At 42.2% G+C, this 19,995-nt stretch overlaps 1 protein-coding gene across 1 annotated transcript in view; it reads left to right on the forward strand.

Annotated features, from left to right (window-relative positions):
- The window catches only part of LOC121604481 (complement C3-like), a 54,635-nt gene that overhangs the window by 12,428 nt on the left and 22,212 nt on the right, over nt 1-19,995 (forward strand). The window contains exons 19-40 of the mRNA XM_041934003.1: nt 32-120; nt 756-895; nt 2,764-2,976; nt 3,652-3,715; nt 3,811-3,900; nt 6,381-6,587; nt 6,740-6,815; nt 6,956-7,115; nt 7,248-7,343; nt 8,615-8,762; nt 8,873-8,958; nt 9,650-9,727; nt 9,859-10,014; nt 10,495-10,557; nt 10,729-10,810; nt 10,976-11,024; nt 11,197-11,287; nt 11,369-11,458; nt 13,418-13,520; nt 15,494-15,583; nt 16,781-16,873; nt 17,023-17,106. Of these exons, the coding sequence (XP_041789937.1) occupies nt 32-120; nt 756-895; nt 2,764-2,976; nt 3,652-3,715; nt 3,811-3,900; nt 6,381-6,587; nt 6,740-6,815; nt 6,956-7,115; nt 7,248-7,343; nt 8,615-8,762; nt 8,873-8,958; nt 9,650-9,727; nt 9,859-10,014; nt 10,495-10,557; nt 10,729-10,810; nt 10,976-11,024; nt 11,197-11,287; nt 11,369-11,458; nt 13,418-13,520; nt 15,494-15,583; nt 16,781-16,873; nt 17,023-17,106 (2,348 nt within the window). The remainder of the gene's footprint in view (nt 1-31; nt 121-755; nt 896-2,763; nt 2,977-3,651; nt 3,716-3,810; nt 3,901-6,380; nt 6,588-6,739; nt 6,816-6,955; nt 7,116-7,247; nt 7,344-8,614; nt 8,763-8,872; nt 8,959-9,649; nt 9,728-9,858; nt 10,015-10,494; nt 10,558-10,728; nt 10,811-10,975; nt 11,025-11,196; nt 11,288-11,368; nt 11,459-13,417; nt 13,521-15,493; nt 15,584-16,780; nt 16,874-17,022; nt 17,107-19,995) is intronic.

Raw genomic sequence — 19,995 nt, forward strand, 5'->3', positions numbered from 1 at the left:
CTGACGCTGACGACACTTGTCTTTGTTTCAGTCAAGCCACATCATATGTGAAAAATGTTCCTTTGCAAGACTCAATCACAACCCGGCAGTTCACTGGCATCAGTCTGTCAAGAACTCACGGTGAGGTTCTTTTTCTTTCTCCATGTGACTTGACTTTTTCTTTAAATTCATTGTGCTCGCACAGGCTGTCTTTGAGTGGATAACTGCAGTGTTTTTGGCTTGATTCTGTCCTGGTCGTTTGTTGTGTATCCCCCCTCTTTATAACCACATCCCCTGTCTGCCTCAACTGTCAGCTGTCGCATAGCATCAAAATGCCAAAAAAGACTTGTCAATGACATTTCAATACTCTTTTACAACATTGTTATATTTCAGCAATCGGACATTTGTTTTTTTGTTTGCTGAATCTTTTGGTTCCTCTTGAAGAGTTGTGACAACATATGTCATATAAATGAATTTTTACAATACATACACATACAGGAAATATGATTCAGTGTGAAATGATAACCTCATCTACTACCACCGGATAAGATTATGGCTTGTTAAGTCAAGGGCAGAGTGGTTGGTGGTCCTTTGGCAGTCGTCCACAGCTCAGTCAGGGCTCACTCAGGCAGGCAGCATGAAACTTCAGTGGGCTGCAACAGTAAAATATTAAAGAAATTTAACCATCTTCACTTCGCCTGTTCCCGTAAAATCCTCTTCCCCTCATTCTTTTCCTTTTGTTTTATCTCATGCTTATTTTTCTCCTTGACTTTAAGGTATCTGCGTGGCTGATCCATTAGAGGTCATTATCCGGAAGGAATTCTACATTGATCTCAGGCTGCCGTACTCTGCTGTCCGTGGAGAGCAGCTCGAAATTAAGGCTGTCCTACATAACTACAGCCCAGATTCCATCACTGTGAGTCTGGGCTACTCTGCTCTCGTGTTTAAGGACAGATGGCACTGTTTACTATGAAAGACAGTGGCGTGCACAGACTTTTTGAAGGGCAGGGGCGAAAAGGACTTCACTTGAGCACGCGTTTTGGCGTCCAAGAGGGCACTTGAGCCCGCGTTTTGGCGTCCAAGAGGGCACTTCAGCACACGTTTTGGATCCCAAGAGGGCACTTTAGCACGCGTTTTGGCTCCCAAGAGGGCACTTTAATGCGCGTTATGGCTCCCAGGGGGCACTTTAGCACGCATTTTGGCTTCCAAGAGGGCACTTTAGCGCACGTTTTGGCTCCCAGGGGGCACTTTAGTGCACGTTTTGGCTTCCAAGAGGGCACTTTAGCGCGCGTTTTGGCTCCCAGGGGGCACTTTAGTGCGCGTTTTGGCCTCCAAGAGGGCACTTTAGCGCGCGTTTTGGTGTCCAAGAGGGCACTTTACCAATCGTTTTGGTGTCCAAGAGGGCACTTTAGCGTGTGTTTTGGCTTCCAAGAGGGCACTTTAGCACGCATTTTGGTGTCCAAGAGGGCACTGTAGCGCGCATTTTGGTGTCCAAGAGGGCACTTTAGCACGTGTTTTGGCTCCCAAGAGGGCACTTTAATGCGCATTTTGGCTCCCAGGTGGCACTTTAGCACGCGTTTTTCAACTATTGGGCCACGAGCGGGGGCAGTCGCCCCCCGTGCACGCCACTGATGAAAGATACGACCCACGAATACGCAGTGCAATTTTTATTTAAATTATACCAGATTTACTGACCAAAGGATATCGCATGTGGTTCAAAAATTAAATTCACCAATGCCCATCATCAGCCTCTGTTAGCGTATCACACATCATACTCACAATCTTCTTGTTAGAGGAATACTTATTTTGGGAAATTTGCTTATGGTATTCTTTCCAAGACTGAGCGAAGAACATCAGTATCATTATCATGTCTGTATGTTCGGTGTGGAGCGTCAGGACATAATTAGCCTAGTTTAGCAAAAATAACTGGAGGCAGGGGGAAACAGCTAGCCTACAAACTGAGTACACTTTGTTTTTTTATTTGGATTGCAAATTCAGAATTAATGCATATTTACAAAAAACAAAGTTTAGCACCTTGAACATAAATGTCTTGTCTTTGCACTGTATTCAATTCAATGTATGTCAAAAAGGAATTGCAAATGATTGCATTCTGTGTTTGTTTTAAAAGGGTCCCAACTTTTTTAGAAGCTGGATTCTAAATAGATAATAAAGAGGCTGATAATTGTAGGAGCTGTTTTCCCTCCAGTGTTCCAGTGTTTGTGCTAACCTAACTGGCTGTTGGCTGTACCTTCATATTCAACAAACAAGTATAAAAGTAGCATCAATTTTCTCGTCTTACTCCCCACCAAAAATGTGACAAGGGTATTTCCAAAAATGTCGATATTTTCCTTTAATGGTAGATATCTTTATTCTTGCCACTGCCCTGGATTTAAGCATTAGGCAAGGCACAGCAGCTTTATGTATATAGTATTGCTACATAGGCAAAGAAAGGTGTTAGAATGACGTTTAAAATAAGCAATAAAAGCATAATAACATTAAGTAAAATAAAAAACGTAGCTTGCCCCAAATATAAGAACACAAATGAAAGCGCCAGTAGAGAAAACAATCAATCAAGGGCACAGGAGAAGTGATGAGAGTTGGGGTGAATTTTAGATCATCAGTGAGATAGCAAAAGGCTTGTGCTATTGCACGTATTTCCCATGTGCCCTGGAAACATGTTTTTTTATATACACCTGTCATTTATTCAGATTTTTCCTTTTCATTTGCCAACGTCTGAATATTGATAGATCGATTTTTCCTCCTCTCCATCTTTACCCGTTTCAGGTGCGTGTGGATCTGATTGAGGAGGAGCATATGTGCAGTGCAGCTTTTAAGATTGGGAGGTATTGTCAGGAGGTAAGGGTTGCGCCCCATACCACACGATCTGTGCCCTTCATCATTATTCCCATGAAGGAAGGACTAGTCCGCACTGAGGTCAAGGCAGCCGTTAAAGACTCATCACTCAGTGACGGAATCGTGAAGATGCTGCGGGTGGTGGTAAGAGAAACACACTCTGTACACTCTGAACTCTTCTCTTACTGCAGTAAACATTTAATCTAAATAATAGAATTGGACAAGATTTAAACTTTGCATTTTCATTTGGGGCCTGTAGCTGTCTGATTTGCATGTGTGTGTGGCCGCTTTAAGACAGCTGCAACAACAACACTGGGCTGACGCTCAGCTGAGAATCCATGGAGGGTTGAATCGAGGGCAACTCTGCTCTGTACTCGGTTTTACTTGAAAACATTTCACCTCTCACCCACGAGACTTCTTCAGTTCTAAGTGACTTGTGGGGAGTCCCAGGCATTTGACCCCTGTGGAGTTGTGGGGTTGTAAATAGCTGGGACTCCCCACCAGTCACTTAGAACTGAACAGTCCCTTTGGAAGAGAGGTTAAATGTTTTCATGTATCTATGTACAACCAAATCCAGTGGCCCTAGATTCTGCCCTCCTTGGTTAACCCTGACCTGGATGACTGAATCTTCACAGACATCTTCAGATGAGAAGCTGTATGCAGCTCCTACCTCGGGGATGAAAAATATAATGTTTGATACTTTTTGTGTATATAAAGTTTATCAATCCTACTGGAAAAAAGAGTAAGAATCTTAACTTTAACCTGCAAGCCCTGCTGTATTTTGTTGTACTTGTCATTCCTGATGTGCTGTTTTTCCAGCCTGAAGGTGTACTAACAAAATCCATTAAGACTATAACACTAGACCCGAAGAACAAAGGTGTCGGTAAGTTTCTTATTGAAACAGCTGCAACAAGAAAAAAAAAAAATCAAGCTTCTTTTTTGCTAATCTGGTAATTTGCCAATTGTCTCTTCCTTCAGATGGCAAACAACAGGTAACTATCAGCAGTGAAATTCCTCTCAAAGATTTGGTTCCAAACACACCTACGAGCATGCAAATCTCTGTGACAGGTGAGATCAGGGGGCATATTTTCCTGAAACTGGCTCTAATCCTATCATGTAGCTAAAAAAGGGCTAAAAGGTACATGCATCACACTGAATTTGTTGTTTTTTGTTGAGTATTTTAAATAACATTTCAATATGCAGCAGATAAATTAATTGTTGGAGAAAGTGAAAGGAAGAACATAGATTTGAGGGTTTTGTGGCCATGCACCAAGGGTTTCATTTAGGAGTGTTGCATAGAGCCTCTTCGGTTGTCTCCTTGCCTAATTGTCCTGTCCCAAAAATGCATCTTGGTACCTCCTCCTTCTGAAAAATCACATAAATTCAGCCGTTGTCTTAAGTATAAGACCATCTAGCAACTCATGAGGGATGTGTATACTTAATACTGAAGACTTACTTGTAATGCTTAAGTAGCTAAAGGCAAAAACTTAGAGATCAAAGCATTTCCCTTACATCATCAAAAGAAGTCCTGATGGTGATTTTATGCAAATCATTTTGTTGAAGACATCCTTAGATTAAATTTTAAGAACAACTTAAGCATAAGTGGTTTTATGCAACAGGGCAGTGGCCAATTATCATATCCAATATTCAGCATTTTTCCAATTATTGGAGTCTCTAACAACAATATCCTACACGTCTGTACATATATATATATCTATACACACTGTATATATATATATATATATATATATATATATATATATATATATATATATATATATATAAAATGTAATCCCGTTGCCAATATAAAATATATTAACTTAAAAAAATCCTACTTTGGTGCTGGTGCATCAGACCCTCTCTGTCTGTAGTCGCCACTCTGTCGTCTTATTCATGTCCCACCCACAAGGCTATTGTGCCACAGACAGGTACAGGAGAATGCATTTGTAGACTGGAGCAGTTCCAGCAGGTGTTTCCAACGTTAGAGCAGTATTTAGAACAGTATTTCTTGCACGTAACTGACCAGGACCGGTCATACGACTACCTGTTACTGGTAGCATCACTGAAGTGTGTCCTTAAGCTGTCTCTGACTCTGGTTCTTGTACAGATGTGCAGGATATTGTTGTTAGAGACTTTCAGTTCTTACCTTTTAGCTCTCTCACCACAAAGCTGTCCTGCAGAACGCTGTCTCTGTTAGAATGTGGTCTCGTCAAAGCTGCTTGTTGGCCCCCTAACTCCACTGAAGAGCATTATCTTTATCCAAGCACGTTTGTCCACACAGCTCATCCAGTTTAGCATGTATGTGGCTGCAATGATGCTCAAGATTAGCCTTAGTCTACCCTTTTATGTTATTCTCTTTAATGCTGAAAAAGTTAATTGCTTTTTTGTATCAATGAATTGCCCTGCAAGGTGGATCAAGGTGGATGAAGTAGCCTAGTTTTGAATGACAGGTCTTAGCTATCACTATATTTGAGAGTTGTTCTAAATTTTGACATCAAGATTTTCATTTTTACTGCAAATGTGCATCTGGCAGGGGGGGGGCAGGGGGGGCGACCACCCCCCCTTGTGGCCCAGTTTTTGAAAAACGCGCTCTAAAGTGCCCTCCTGGACTCCAAAACGCGTGCTAAAGTGCCCTCTTGGGAGCCAAAACACGCTCTAAAGTGCCCTCTTGGACTCCAAAACGTGTGCTAAAGTGCCCTCTTGGGAGCCAAAACACGCGCTAAAGTGTCCCCCCCGGGGAGCCAAAACACCCTCTAAAGTGCCCTCTTGGACTCCAAAACACACTCTAAAGTGCCCTCTTGGACGCCAAAACGCGTGCTAAAGTGCCCTCTTGGGAGCCGAAACGTGTGTTAAAGTGCCCTCTTGGGAGCCGAAACGTGTGTTAAAGTGCCCACTTGGATGCCAAAACGCGCTCTAAAGTGCCCCTGGGAGACAAAACACATGCTAAAGTGCCCTCTTGGATGCCAAAACACGCGCTAAAGTGCCCTCTTGGATGCCAAAACGCGTGCTAAAGTGCCCCGTGGGAGCCAAAATGCGCTAAAGTGCCCCCTAGGAGCCAAAACGTGTGCTAAAGTGCCCCCTGGGAGCCAAAACGCGTGCTAAAGTGCCCTCTTCAGTGGCGAGGATGCGCTATATGTGCCCTTTTTTTCCTTTTCGCCCCTGCCCCTCAAAAAGTCTGTGCACGCCACTGGCATCCGTTACTAATATTGGTTATTGGTCTCATTTATTACTAACAATTGGTATTGGTAGTTGTTGCTATCAACCCTGCAAAAATTATATGGGTTGACCCCTAATTTGGAAGGGGTACAATTACAACTGAATGGCAAAATGAGCAACAAAATTCATAAACGACACCTCAGCTGCATTGAAGCTCCATTTCTGCCACCACTAACTTGTTTGCATGATAATAGGGCCCATTATCTTGTGTCTGGAAATGTAATGTGACAGCGTGTCTGTATATTCTCACTTTGCATTATTAGCTGTTATTGTTGCCAAAGATTTTGTTGCAACTGACCACCTTATGAGGACCGTGATCTGTGTCCACACAGGAAAAGAGCAGAGAAGTACACTAGTGGCAAACGTCATTAGTGGGAACTCTATGGGTTCTCTGATCCGACAGCCCGTAGGCTCTGGGGAGCAGAACATGATCCACATGACACTGCCTGTCATTGCAACTGTATATTTGGACATAACCAACCAGTGGGAAACTGTGGGCTTACATAAGCGTAACGAAGCTCTCCAACACATCAAAACCGGTAGGCTGCATTTGTTAGTACAGGTACCAGAAATTTTTGTTTAACTAAGGAGTGCAATTTAATGACACTCCTCCAACCGGCTTCCAATGGACAAGATTCAGCAGAGTTCAATGGCAGTCACTAAAAAGCTTGCATGTTCTTCTTTTGTTAAGGCTATCAGAAAGAGCTTACCTTCCGTAAAAGGGATGGGTCTTTTTCTGCTTGGACCAGTTCCAAAAGTAGCACCTGGTGAGGCACCCAAACATCCATAAACTCATGCATAAATGTATTTAACTTTTTTAACAACATTAACATGTTGGGTGTATTTTATGTACAAATTAATAACATAAAGCAAATGTGAAACAGTTACACCATCTCTCCTCTTGAAGGCTGACAGCTTATGTTGTCAAGGTGTTCGCCATGGCCAACTATCTGGTGGCAGTGCCAAACAACGTCATCTGTGACGCTGTCAATTTTCTGATTCTCTACGCACAGCAGCCTGACGGCCTGTTTAGAGAGCTTGGAAAGGTGGTCCACGGAGAGATGATCGTAAGTGCACTGATTTCATTGACAGAATTCCTTAAACTAAATGTAAAGAAATTGAGGTGAAAACAGTTACATGTCATTGACTAACATCTCATGTGAATACAAACATGTCTGTGTGTGTGCATGCATGTGCAGGGTGACGTGCGAGGCGCAGATTCAGATGCCTCCATGACGGCCTTCTGCCTCATTGCTATGCAAGAGTCACGCACATCATGTGCTGCCACCGTTAATGTGAGTACCTCCATACATGTTTTTCTCTTCTCTACCCCTTTCATTTCTTCAGTTACTGGCTCTACAGCGATGAGCAAAACAAAGCTTTCTGAAGCTCTGAACCAGTGAAGCAACTGACCATTTGCTAAGCCTGCCCCGCTTCGTTACTGTTGCTACTCCCATCAAGCTGTCTTTAACTCACACGGCACATTATACAGTTCACAATGGTAATGGGGGCAGGTTTAACACTCGAAATGCTTAATGATTTTTGAGACAGTGGGTTCTTCATTCGAGGCAGGCAAAAGCAGCCTTAATTTTTAGCCAAGAGTTGCTGCCAGAGTTTGTCATCTGCTGCTAGATACCTAATTCAGCAAACGCTAGCTGCAAGATAGTGGTTAGTCCCTGTCTTAAGAGTACAAGAAGGAAACATTTTTGCATCAGACTGATTTCATAACATAACATGGCTGCTTACATTTGTTCAGATTTTTGGACAGCGTGTTTCCATTTTTTACCAACTGCTGAAATCAACACCGTAATGCGATCTTGGATAATGTTTGCTGGGGTTCTCCACATACAACAAACAGCAGGATGGAGTTGCCGAAAGTTGCCTCCAATATCATGCAATAACTGCCACGCTGTTTGGAAACACTACACAGTGAATGTGCTAGTCATGAGGTGCATGTTAGGCTTTTTTAAACATGAAGCCCCTCAAACACTTGACTACTACTGTAGACAATAAGCCTCTTAAATGGACATGCTAACAATGGAAACTTATAAAAGAATAGATAAACACACAGTTTAATCAGTTCCTTACACTTTTGTGTGCTTTTCAGTTTTGGAAAGGTTAAGAACAACTTACTAACTGCTCACTGCAATCCAGCTATGATTCTACCTACCTACCTATCTGTCCAGGGGAGGGGTTTAGTGAATAGTCACTTGTGCTGAAATTATTGTAGGATTTGCAATATTCCAGTTGCGACATTTGCTGGAAAAACTCTTGGTATTACATTTGTATGGGATCATTAAATTCAAGACTGTGATGGTATTTTGTAAAAAGGGACCACTTCTCTGCTTCTCAGATACCTCTCTGACACATATGTGACGTAATGAGACCTCTTTGTGGTGGTCAAATTCTATGAATTCCTCAACAGAAGCATATTTTCGAAACAGACAGATTACAGTTATCAGACCCATTTGACAGCCTTTTATGTTTACAATGTAATTCCAGCTATCGACTGCATTTGTTCTCTGCTTATTCTCCTTTCGCCCTCCTTTCTTTTCTTTTTGTCCAGAGTCTTCCAGGCAGTATAGACAAAGCAGTGGCCTACCTGGAGAGGCGTCTGCCCGCCCTCACCAACCCATACGCTGTTGCAATGACATCATACGCCCTGGCCAATGAAAACAAACTCAACCGGGCGATCCTCCTCAGTTTCTCCACAGGTTTCCTTACATAATTTTCCTAAACATGATCAGAAAGAATATTTACTGTTTGTTTACTTTGTGTGTGTGTGTGTGTGTGTGTGTGTGTGTGTGTGTGTGTGTGTGTGTAGCGTTGTCCCACTGGCCAGTACCTAAGGGAAATGTTTACACACTGGAGGCCACAGCTTACGCTCTTCTTGCTCTTGTCAAGGCTGAGGTGAGCATGTACCACTTATGTACTTATGCGTGTTTTTCAATACATAAAAACCAAAAAACAACAGAGCCATAATCCATTCATTTAGAAATTCATAGACAAAGCACAAGTGAGGGTGACATTTGGACAAATGTCAGTTTGCAGGTTTGTGGTAATAAACACCCCAAAAAAGTCCCATTTTTTACCCCATGATGGCAATAAAAAAAGCATTGTCAAAGGGATTATGAAAATCCTAAAAATAAAATACCCTGTAGACCTTGAAAATCTGTCCCAAATCTAAGGATAACCCACACATGAATTGTAAAGATAATTCACTCACACTAAAGTCTGGGGCTCCCACAGTCAGTGTCACAAGGTCAGGCTTCATCCTCTGGGGACCATGAATGTCTGCACAGAATTACGAACCTGATTGTTGTTGAGATTTTTCAGTTGTCGCCAAAAAATATCACAGAAAGACTTTTTAAACTAAACTAAAAAGGCAAGTGTTTGTCTTTTACTATAGTTTTTTTGTTGCTTCTCATTTTAGATTAGATTAGATCAGACTTTATTGATCTCCCAATGGAGACATTCACTCACAATAAGATGCAGAATAAGAACAATAAGGGTGCTAAGAAGAATGATAGAGAGACAAGAACAAATAACGATTAAAACGATTAAAAGAATAACATTTTCTTAAATTCTTGCCTCCTGTTAGGCTTTTGAAGATGCAACACCTGTTGTCAGGTGGTTCAGTCAACAGCAGAGGGTGGGAGGAGGCTATGGATCCACTCAGGTAACACAGGACTCGCTCCTTCTCTGTCTGGGAGCTTTAACTGCATGTGTCCATGTTTAAGATTTTTAGTGCTGTTTTGCCTGTTTTCGTATTGAGTATATTGAGGGTATTGAGTATGTCTCTCTCTCCAGGCTACCATAATGGTGTACCAGGCTGTAGCTGAGTACTGGGCCAGTGCTAAAGAACCAGAGTATGATCTGAACGTGGACATAATGTTGCCAGGCAGGTCAAAGCCTGACAAGTACAACTTCAACAGGAACAACTACTACGCCACAAGAACATCTAAAGTGAGAACACACACACACAAACGCATGCGCATACACTTAGTATGAGCTACAAAGGCAGTTTTTCCAGCAGTAATCAGATCAGTACAGCAACTCAAACTCTGTTGGGAACAAACCTTGTGGCATCCAACATGGAGTTATTGTAGCACATATTATTCCTGACAAATAAGACATAAAAAAATGCAGTACTTACATTTTTGGAATAGAATATAATGTGTATAAAATTAAATACAGGGGCTAACAAGTTAAACTAGAGCTGCAGGGCTCTCGTTGCTCTCTCTGGATTTGTGACTCTCTCTCTTTAATATGTTTCAATGTTGAATATAAAATTGGCTTTAAAGTCAGATTTCCTTTCGCTTTTGTGTGTTTGTTCTGCATACTCTATCTTAGTGATGATTGTCGACTGACTGCCTACTGATACCTGTGCATGTGTGTGCACTGAATGTGTTTGTTTGCATGTGTGCATATTTGAAATCTCATTAGATCTCTACTATAAACGCGGATGTAAATGTGACTGCCACAGGAAGCGGAGAAGCAACAGTGACAGTGAGCGCAACACATTTTTTGTTTGATATTTGAGTGTCTGTTGTGCGTTGTAATAAATGACTTGAAGATATAATGCATTTTAAATGAGACAAAATACTTTTTTTTTTAATTTATCTTGGCCTGTTTTTGAGGCTGTGCTGATTTCTCACGAATGCATTCTCTACATGACAGCTGGAGTCGCTGTATTACGCTCTGCCTAAAGAAAAGGAAAGCGACTGTCCGAAGTTTAACTTGTCAGTGCAGCTCCTGCCAGGTAATCTGCCTCTTTCTGCCTGTCTTTCTGTTTGTGGTTGGTTTTTATTTTAGCTATCCTTGTCTTGCTTATGTTTGTCTGTTGAGTTGGTTTTGCTGCCTAGTATTTTTCTTTTATGAGGAACACGAACAAACTTAATGCTCATCAAATGTTTTGCACCTGCAGAGAAACTGGATTGGGATGAGCATGTATACAAGCTGAAAATAGAGGTCCTGTAAGTATTGAAGAGATAATAATTTCTCCACGATATATTGTTGATTCAAATGTTGCCTGTTACTCTCTCCCCTGTCAGCAGCTGGATGTTAAATTGGATAAAGAGCTTTGCTTTCTTCTCACCCACCATTTTTATGTAATTGTTTGAATCATGCTGTCCATTTTCTGTACAGGTTTAAGGACGTAGACCGCGATGCAACCATGTCAGTCTTGGAAATTGCCTTGTTAACTGGCTTCACTGCTAACACACGTGACCTGGACTTAGTAAGAGCTTATATGCACAAAAACATACAAACATACAGGGTCAGACAATCTTCTATATCCAGTCTGTGTGTGTGTGTGTAGCTGTCCAGAAGACGGGGCCATACTATTGCAAGATATGAAATGGACACATTCCTGACCGAAAGAGGCTCACTCATCATTTACCTGGACAAGGTGAGACTTCCCTCTATCCCCTTTTTCTCTCTGGTTACCTTTATCAAATTCAAATAAGTTTATTAACAAGAGAGAACATCTAAGATTGCATTGCTGTCCTGTTTTATCTTTCTTGTTGTCTTGTTTTTACCTTCATATATTTGCACACACTCAGGGACTGTGAGAACTGTTATTTCCTTAAATTGGCTTTGCGCTTTTAATTCTTCACACTAGCCCAGTGGTGCTCCTCAGTTATATATTTGGACCTGTAGGTCCTTGAAGAGAGTTACTCGAACCTCTAGTTTGTTAGTGGCCAGTCAGTGCTTGTTTAGTCTGCCAACCATTAAAGTTTTCAGTGGAACTGCATTCTACTCATGTAACCTGTCGGCAGTGAGGTCCGCTATTGTGTGTGCGTATTTCATTGTTACCGGTACCTAAGAAGACATCCATCACCTGCCTGAATGATTACCGGCCTGTTGCTCTGACCCCGGTAATCATGGGTTTTGGCAGATTATTCTCAGGTACATTAGAGGCTTCATCCCCTCGGACCTAGACAGCCTTCAGTTTGCCTACAGAGGGAATCGGCCCACAGAGGATGCTGTCTCCATCACCCTGCACACAGCCCTGACCCACCTGCAGCAGCCCAACACCCACGTCCGGATGCTATTTGTAGACTTTAGCTCAGCTTTCAACACCATCATCCCAGACAAACTGGCGCTGAAGCTACACGCAGTGGGTCTGCCTGCGTCACTGTACCACTGGATCAGAGACCAACAGGCCTCAGGTGGTGAGAATAGGGAGCACAACATCATCCCCTCTGGTCCTCAGCACGGGCACGCCACAGGGTTGTGTCCTCAGCCCAGCCGTCTTCACCCTGTTCACTCACGACTGTGCTGCCATCCACCCCACCAACACAGTCGTGAAGTTTGCGGACGACACTACAGTAGTGGGTCTCATCTCAAATAACAACGAGACTCACTACAGAGAGAAGATACACCAGCTCACCCAGTGGTGTTCAGCCAACAACCTGGTGTTGAACACAGGGAAGACCAAGGAGGTCATTGTGGACTTCAGGAGGTCCAGAAAGACGGATCACGCCCCCCTCCTCATGGACGGAGAAGTGGTGGAGCGTGTGGACAACATTGAAATCATCCTCTGCCTTAGTGTGACAGTGTGGTATGGCAGCTGCACGGCACAGGAGAGGAAACAACTGGCATGGGTGGTTAAAACTGCACAGGGCATCGTGGGCTGCCCCCTTCCTGACCTAGACTCTATATATGAAGGCCGGGTGAGGAAGAGGGCAAGATCCATCGCCACAGATCCCAGTCATCCGGGCCACAGACTGTCAGGAAAGCGGTACAGGAACATCCGCACCACCACCAACAGACTGAGGGACAGCTTCTTCCCCAGAGCTGTCAGAGCTATCACCCCCAGCCCTAACTAGAGTGAGAGACTGTGAGAACTATGAGCCACTGCACCCTGCACTTTCCACCTCCACCTCCACCTCCACCTGCACCTTCTGTCTACTGTGAACATTTAAGTACACACACGCTTAACTAAATGGTCAGCCATTTGCATTCGGTATATACATTTTAGTATATTTCAGCTGCTGTTGGTACATTTCACTGGTATATTTTATTGTTTATTGTTTATTGTTTAGTATATTTTTCTTGTCTTAGTATATTTTCATTTCTGGTATATTTTTATTGCATTTACGAATATTTTTACTGCATGTTGGTTTATTTTATTCTAGTATCTCAATTTTATTTTATAATCTTTCTTATCTTCCTTATTATCTTGTTTCTAATATGGGGGTTCCAATGAAAATTTCATTGACATGTCATGCTCAATGACAATAAAGAAATCTTGAATCTTGAATCTTGAATCTTGAATCTTCATGGCCAAACAACAGCTGAAATCAACTCGTCTTTCTCTCTCTCACACATGTGTATTGTACCCTTGTTGGACGTCTCTCCACAGGTTTCTCACGTCCGACCAGAGGAGATCACTTTTAGGATCCGCCAAGTGCTGAGAGTGGCCGTCTTACAACCAGCTGCTGTGTCTGTCTATGAATACAATGAACGTGAGTCTCCGAGACAAATGCTCATGCCTGAACCGCAAAACATTTTGTTTGTCAGTGTCTTTCAAAGCAACTCGTAGGGCTGTTCCAGAAGCGATTCGTATTGGAGGACAGTTGATGGTAGATCAGTTTGTCTGGCCTTCCTCCCCTTTCAAAATGTGTTATTTGTTGCAAGTTGTTGCAGGCTGATTGGCCATTGGGCATAATGTGATCAGATGTTAATGAGATTCCATAAGACTTAGTCAGTTAAGGGTGAACATTGCTGACGGTTATCACATGGACAGTGCTAACAAGCTGTTCTGTGCACGAGCCAGGGTCCAAAACCCAGCATAATCACCTTACTGACAACTGTAAACAGCTGCATGTTGATGTAAAGTTATGTTCAGAAACAGAAGATCACTCAAAGTCATTTCCACTCACGCACATTAAGACCAAGTAGCCTTGCTTTCTTCAAAGACCCCTAGTGCGACAATGTGATCTGCCAACTGTACTGTAAGATTAAGGTCTGGTTAATGAGCAATTTAGTGCTGTGTAATCTTAAATGCGCTCTGTCGCATCATTTAAAATAATCTTATTTGATTCTTAGATTCTACCTGGAGAAATGAATAAATCCTTAAGATTAATTAACTGAATTAGCTGAAAACACAACATTGATCTTGACAGAGTAGATGAGGATACATTTTAGAAACATTTCAGAAACATTTCAGAAACATTTTTTAAGATTTTAAGCTACATCACAGGGAGGAGACAAAGAGTGATAGCAAATGGGGCCCACAGCCCCTGGATTGAAGTTACATCGGGGGTTCCACAAGGGGGGGTGGTTTCCCCATATGTCTTCCTCCTTTATATGGCTACCCGGGATGCTGTGTTCGAGGACACTCTTGATGTGGGATATGTGGACGACATTGGGCTGTCGAGAGCAATCCCCATATGCAACGTCAAGACAGACACATCAATGCACCTGGAGGCACAAAGGCTGGACGAATGGGCAGCAAAGAACAACATGATGTTAAATGGGAAAAAGTCAGCTGAGCTACGGATATGCTTTGCACGTGACCCCCCACAACCTCCCCCGCTGGTGCTGGGGGGACAGATAGTACCTGTTGTAGAAACAACAAAATATCTGGGATACCACCTGGATCAAAAGCTGACCGGAGATGTGCATATTGAGAAGGCAGTAAAAACTGCCTCCAAGAGGCTGCACTGTCTCACTGTCATGGCGAGATATGGTCTACCTGCAGATGGCCTCATCACCATCTATACCACTCTCATCAGGCCATGCCTCGAATACAGCTCAGTTGGTGGGTTGCTCAAAAAAACAACAAGCAGAGCTAGAGCGGGTCCAGACATGTGCCTCTAAAATCATCATAAGAAGAGCTGGTAACTTTTCACAACCCTTACCATCACTCCAGATCAGGAGGGAGGAGGCTGCAGTGAAGTTAATCAGGGACATGCATGATGAGCAACACCCCCTGCATGACCTGCTACCCCCAACACGAGGCAATTGCACAGCCAAGACATTGAGGAACCAGCACAAGCTGGCTGAACCCATGGCCAAGACCAGCAGGCTGAGAAACTCAACACTGCATACAGCAGTCAGGCTATATAATGACACTACTTAGACTGAAAAAAGAAAAAGAAAAAAAAGAAAAAAAAAACCAAAAAAACAATAATATAGCATGGCCACCATGACTGCTAACTGCCTTTGTTTCACTGCCCTGATATATTCCAGAAATATTTTACTTATTTATTTATGTTTCTTAATTTTGAAATTGTTGTGTAATTTCTTTTTCCAATGTTTTTCTTGTAAAGTTCTGCGTTTTTTCAGTGGAGCCATGGCTCCACTGCAAGCATGAATTAATAAAACCAAACCAAACCAAACCAACCAAGATATTTAATGTGTATCTGCTGATGTGCTGTGATGCTGTGATCAATCAACAGAAAATATTTCTAAATGTCTTTCTTGCCTGTTGCAGAGACAAAGTGTGTGAGGTTCTACCACCCAGAGATGAGACATGCACGGCTACCGAGACTCTGTGTGAATGATGAATGCACATGTGCTGACGGTAAATCAGATGACCTAAACCATTTAAATATTAAATGATTGAACACTTCTGATTCACCAACCCTTGCGATGGTTGGAGCTGAGGCGTGCAATCATTTTGTATCACTGTGAGCACTGGATACAGTTTTTCTTGACAGTCGCCATAATGCATTGATGTGATATCAACTGCTATGTGAGTGTTGCGTTCAGGGACGACTCGGAAGATGTGGCTGCTCTTCAGTTTTTTCCTTTTATTGCTGAGAAAAAGTAACTGCTTTTTTTGTATCTATGAATTGCCTCAGATGCCCCATCAAACAGCCCTGCTGGCAGTATACGGCTCGGATGCCGGAGGTTCCCCACCCCTGACCTGAACTGTCTAAACATACATTTTTTTAAATCTGACACTCAAAAACCACACCAACATTTTGCTTTGAGGATGCAAATCACACCTTAATTAATCATTTTGGTGTTGTCAATAGAAGCAAGAGTGGAAGTAATGAAAATGTTTACTCTCATTTCTATAAGATACTATCAAAGTCTCAAAGTGAACATTGTCTAGAGGTGGATAAAGCACTGGTGGATTTACTACTGAGCGGGAACTTTGCTTTTGTTCTGTTGAATTTAAATGCAGTTTACATGTATGTTAGGTTTGTGGTTAGACAATTGTGTCAAATTTACAACAGCACAGCATGATACCCACTGCAGAAGCCCCTTGATGACGTGCAGCTAAACTACTGCCCTAGTGTGGGCACTAGGACATGCTGTGCATGTAGTTCACTGCATGTACTCTCTGCCATTTTATCTGCTCAGTATAAGAATTATGCCCTGTATAGTGCTCTCAGACATTTCCACAACTGAACCAAAAAACTGTCCCTTGCATGTACACTGGTTCCTATTAACAATCCCAGCATGCAATGCATCACAACTGATAGGTACAAAAATTAAGGTTGCACAGCATTTCACCAGTCAGTGATGATGCAGAATGATGATTATTAACAAGTCTCACTTTGCTGCCCACCTTAGAGAAAATCACATGTTATCTATGACACAGGGAACAGTCTAGGCAGTGCTTTTGGACAGGCACTGCTGATTGGACAGGCGCAGTTGATTAGTCTGAAGTTTTATAAAAACAGTAAACACACACATACGCACAGACATGCATATGTGTTATCAGAGTCATCAGTTGTGTATTTACTTTGTGCTCACTCTGTATTTCCAGCGATGTGTGCTATGCAGAGAAAGGACCGCATTTTCAATAACGAGCGCACTGCTAAAGCTGCTCAAGTCACACCGACCAGTCGAACAGATTTTGGTAAGAGTTGGTGCTTGTAAGTCAGTGACACATGAGTCTGTGTGTGTGTGTGTGTGTGTGTGTGTGTGTGTGTGTGTGTGTTTGAGAGAGATCGAATGGGTGAGAAAGAGAACACATGAACTGACAATCTGCAACTTGTCTCCTCTTAGTGTACAAAGTCAGACTGGAAAAATTTACAGGCAGCTTGTCCACTGACGTTTACACAGCGCGGATAGTGGAAGTCCTTAAAGGAGGTCTGTATTAATTTCCTCTTTCCTTATATCCATTTTTTTCTGTGGTATTTCAAGGCAGACAGTAAAATCATTTCATACCCATTCATACATGAGATATTAAGGAGTACGCCTGAAACAGTTTATTGCTCCTGTATGAAACCTGTTGTGTAGTTAATGGTGTTCTTCTCTATTCCCTCCTCTTACTGTATGCTTAAATTACAGGAAGTTATGATATGGGTCTTTTGGGAAGACTGTGCATGTTCCTCAGTCATCCGCACTGCAGGGAGTCTTTAGATCTGAGAACAAACAAAACCTACCTGATCATGGGCTCATCCAAAGACGTTCTCAAAGAAGAACAGAGCCAATCGTGAGTAAACTGTTTGTGTGTGTGTGTGTGTGTGTGTGGTGTGTGAGTCCCCCTCGTAATATTGTCACCCTTTAAACACTTTTACTGGCTTCCTTTTCCCTGCCTTCTATTGCTGCATATAGCGTTCTTGAGCAAATCAAGTATGGCTACATTCTCTGTCTTATTTGATGTGATCGTGTCCCTCAATAATACATGGGAAATTATCTTCATTATTATTTTAGATAAGACTTTAATAATCTCACAATGTAGACATTTACTAACTTTTTAAAATTACTTTTAATGACACATGAAATGAAAAGTACAAACCACAAGCTCTTTTTTGAGAGGCAGTGAGTTATTTATGATAGGAAGTGTTTTTCACTTTGCTCTTCTCAGGTATATACTTACCGGTAGAACCTGGATCGAGTACTGGCCCACAGAAGCTGAGTGCCAGACTGAGGAACACAGAGTTACCTGTTTGGGCATGGAGGACCTGGCCATGCAGATACACTTGGAATGTGTCCCTAAAGGCATGTTAGGTCAAGTCTGGAGAATAGTGTCAACTGTCAACTGTCTGAGGCAGTGTGGGCAGTGGGACATGCACATTATACAATGCATCGCATTTACCCTACGCTGTTTTATTTGAATGTCCCGTGTAAGATTTATGCACTGTGTAGTGTCCTCAGAAATTTCCACAATTGAACAAAAATGTCAGGCACTGATGATTGGACAACAGACAACAGACAGATACACACACTAAACATGTTAACAGCTACACACACATACATACAGACATGCTCAATTGTTCATTCATTTGAGCCCTCAGTTGTGTGTTTACTTTGTGCTCACTCTGTATTTCCAGGGAACTGCGCTATGCAAAGGAGGGACAAGATTAGCGATGATGAGCGCATAGCTAAAGCTGATGAGACCACACATTTTGGTAAGAGTGTATGTTTGTGAGCTGATGACCTGTGTGTGTGTGTGTGTGTGTACCATGTATTCATTACATTGTGGGGACAAAAAACTGTTTACACAGTCACATTGTCGGGACACGCCTTACTTATGGGGACAAAATGCAGGTCGCCTTAATGTAAATCATTAAATATTAGGAAGACTTGGGTTAAGGTTAAGGGTAGGCAAGTAGTGCTTATGGCTATGGTTAGGGTAATTGTCCAGGAAATGAATGTAAGTCTATGTAATGTCCCCAGAAATTATGGAAACCAGACTGCATGTTTGTAAGTCAGTGACCTGTGTGTGTGTGTGTGTGTGTGTGTGTGGTGTGCGCGAGTGAACTAACAATCTGCCACTTGTCTCCTCTCAGTGTACAAAGTCAGAGTGGAAGAAATTAAGGACAGTTTGTTCATCAACATGTACACAGCGCGGATAATGGACGTCTTTAAGGATGGTGGGTATTAATCTGCTTTTCCCTATACACCAGTTTTCCATCCATTCTTCACTGTGGTGTTTCAAGGAAGGCAGGAAAATGTTATATTTTTGACACTATATTTGGCTATATGTCATAGTTTTGTACTATAGCCTCAGTATAATCTGGGCTCTATTGCAAATTAAGCCTACCTTATCATTGGTTTTGACAGCTGACAAACTTTTTCATACTAATTTTTCCTGCCTGCACATCTCATGCAACCCTCATTTTAATCTATTAGATAACACAATCCTTTACTAATCACACAGCCGGGAAGTTTGCAGTGTTAAAGCAGCAAAGGTGTGCAGTAGTAAGAAGCATCAGTAGAAAAGTAAAATATGATTAAAAAAAGTAAAAATATTACAAGAAAAAAAGCCAATGATTGAATTCACATCATTGCACATAGGAAACCTTGATATTGTCCAGTTCAGTTAACACTGTTATTGCACTTGAGTGAATGTTTCACTTTAGATGTGTGTGTCTAATGGGAACAGTGCTGATTGTAAAGTCTGACAGCAACAGGAAGGAAGGAGCTGCATATCTCTTCTTCACACACCGTGGGTGAAGCAGCCTGTCACTGACGGGAAAACACTGGAAATGGCGTGATTGCTTGACACACAAGGCACTAATACGAATTGGCACAGACTGAGGGAAAACATAAACTTAAAAACACTGGGGAGGGAAGGACATAAGCAAGCCAAGTGAAATAAATCAGTGACAAAGGTGGGAAAAAAAAGAACGACAGGAAATAACTAACCCCAACCATGCCAGTTAATGTCTCACACTGTAATTTGTAGTTCTGCACAAGCACCACAAGACGGCAGTAGCTACATTTCAATTGCCATGTGGGAACCCTGCAACTTTCCACAACACATTCCTGCACATGTTTCACAATAAAAGCCTTTGCTAATTAAATTAAGTGCTTCTATTTGTTGAAATGCTACAGGAAGCCCTGAGTTTGTTTTAGCAGCATAATGCAGTAACTTTAACAGGGCAAAAGGAAGTGGACCAAATGAGACTTCATGCAAAAATGTGACCAGTTATACTTATCAAATAGAGGGAACTGGAGATGAAGGCCTGCCTCTAATACAAGCTTCAAATAAAGGCCTGTTACCTTCTGCAGTTGAGTTAGGCCATGGTC

This window comes from Chelmon rostratus, chromosome 3 (genome assembly GCF_017976325.1).
Source record: "Chelmon rostratus isolate fCheRos1 chromosome 3, fCheRos1.pri, whole genome shotgun sequence".
Lineage (NCBI taxonomy): Eukaryota > Metazoa > Chordata > Actinopteri > Chaetodontiformes > Chaetodontidae > Chelmon > Chelmon rostratus.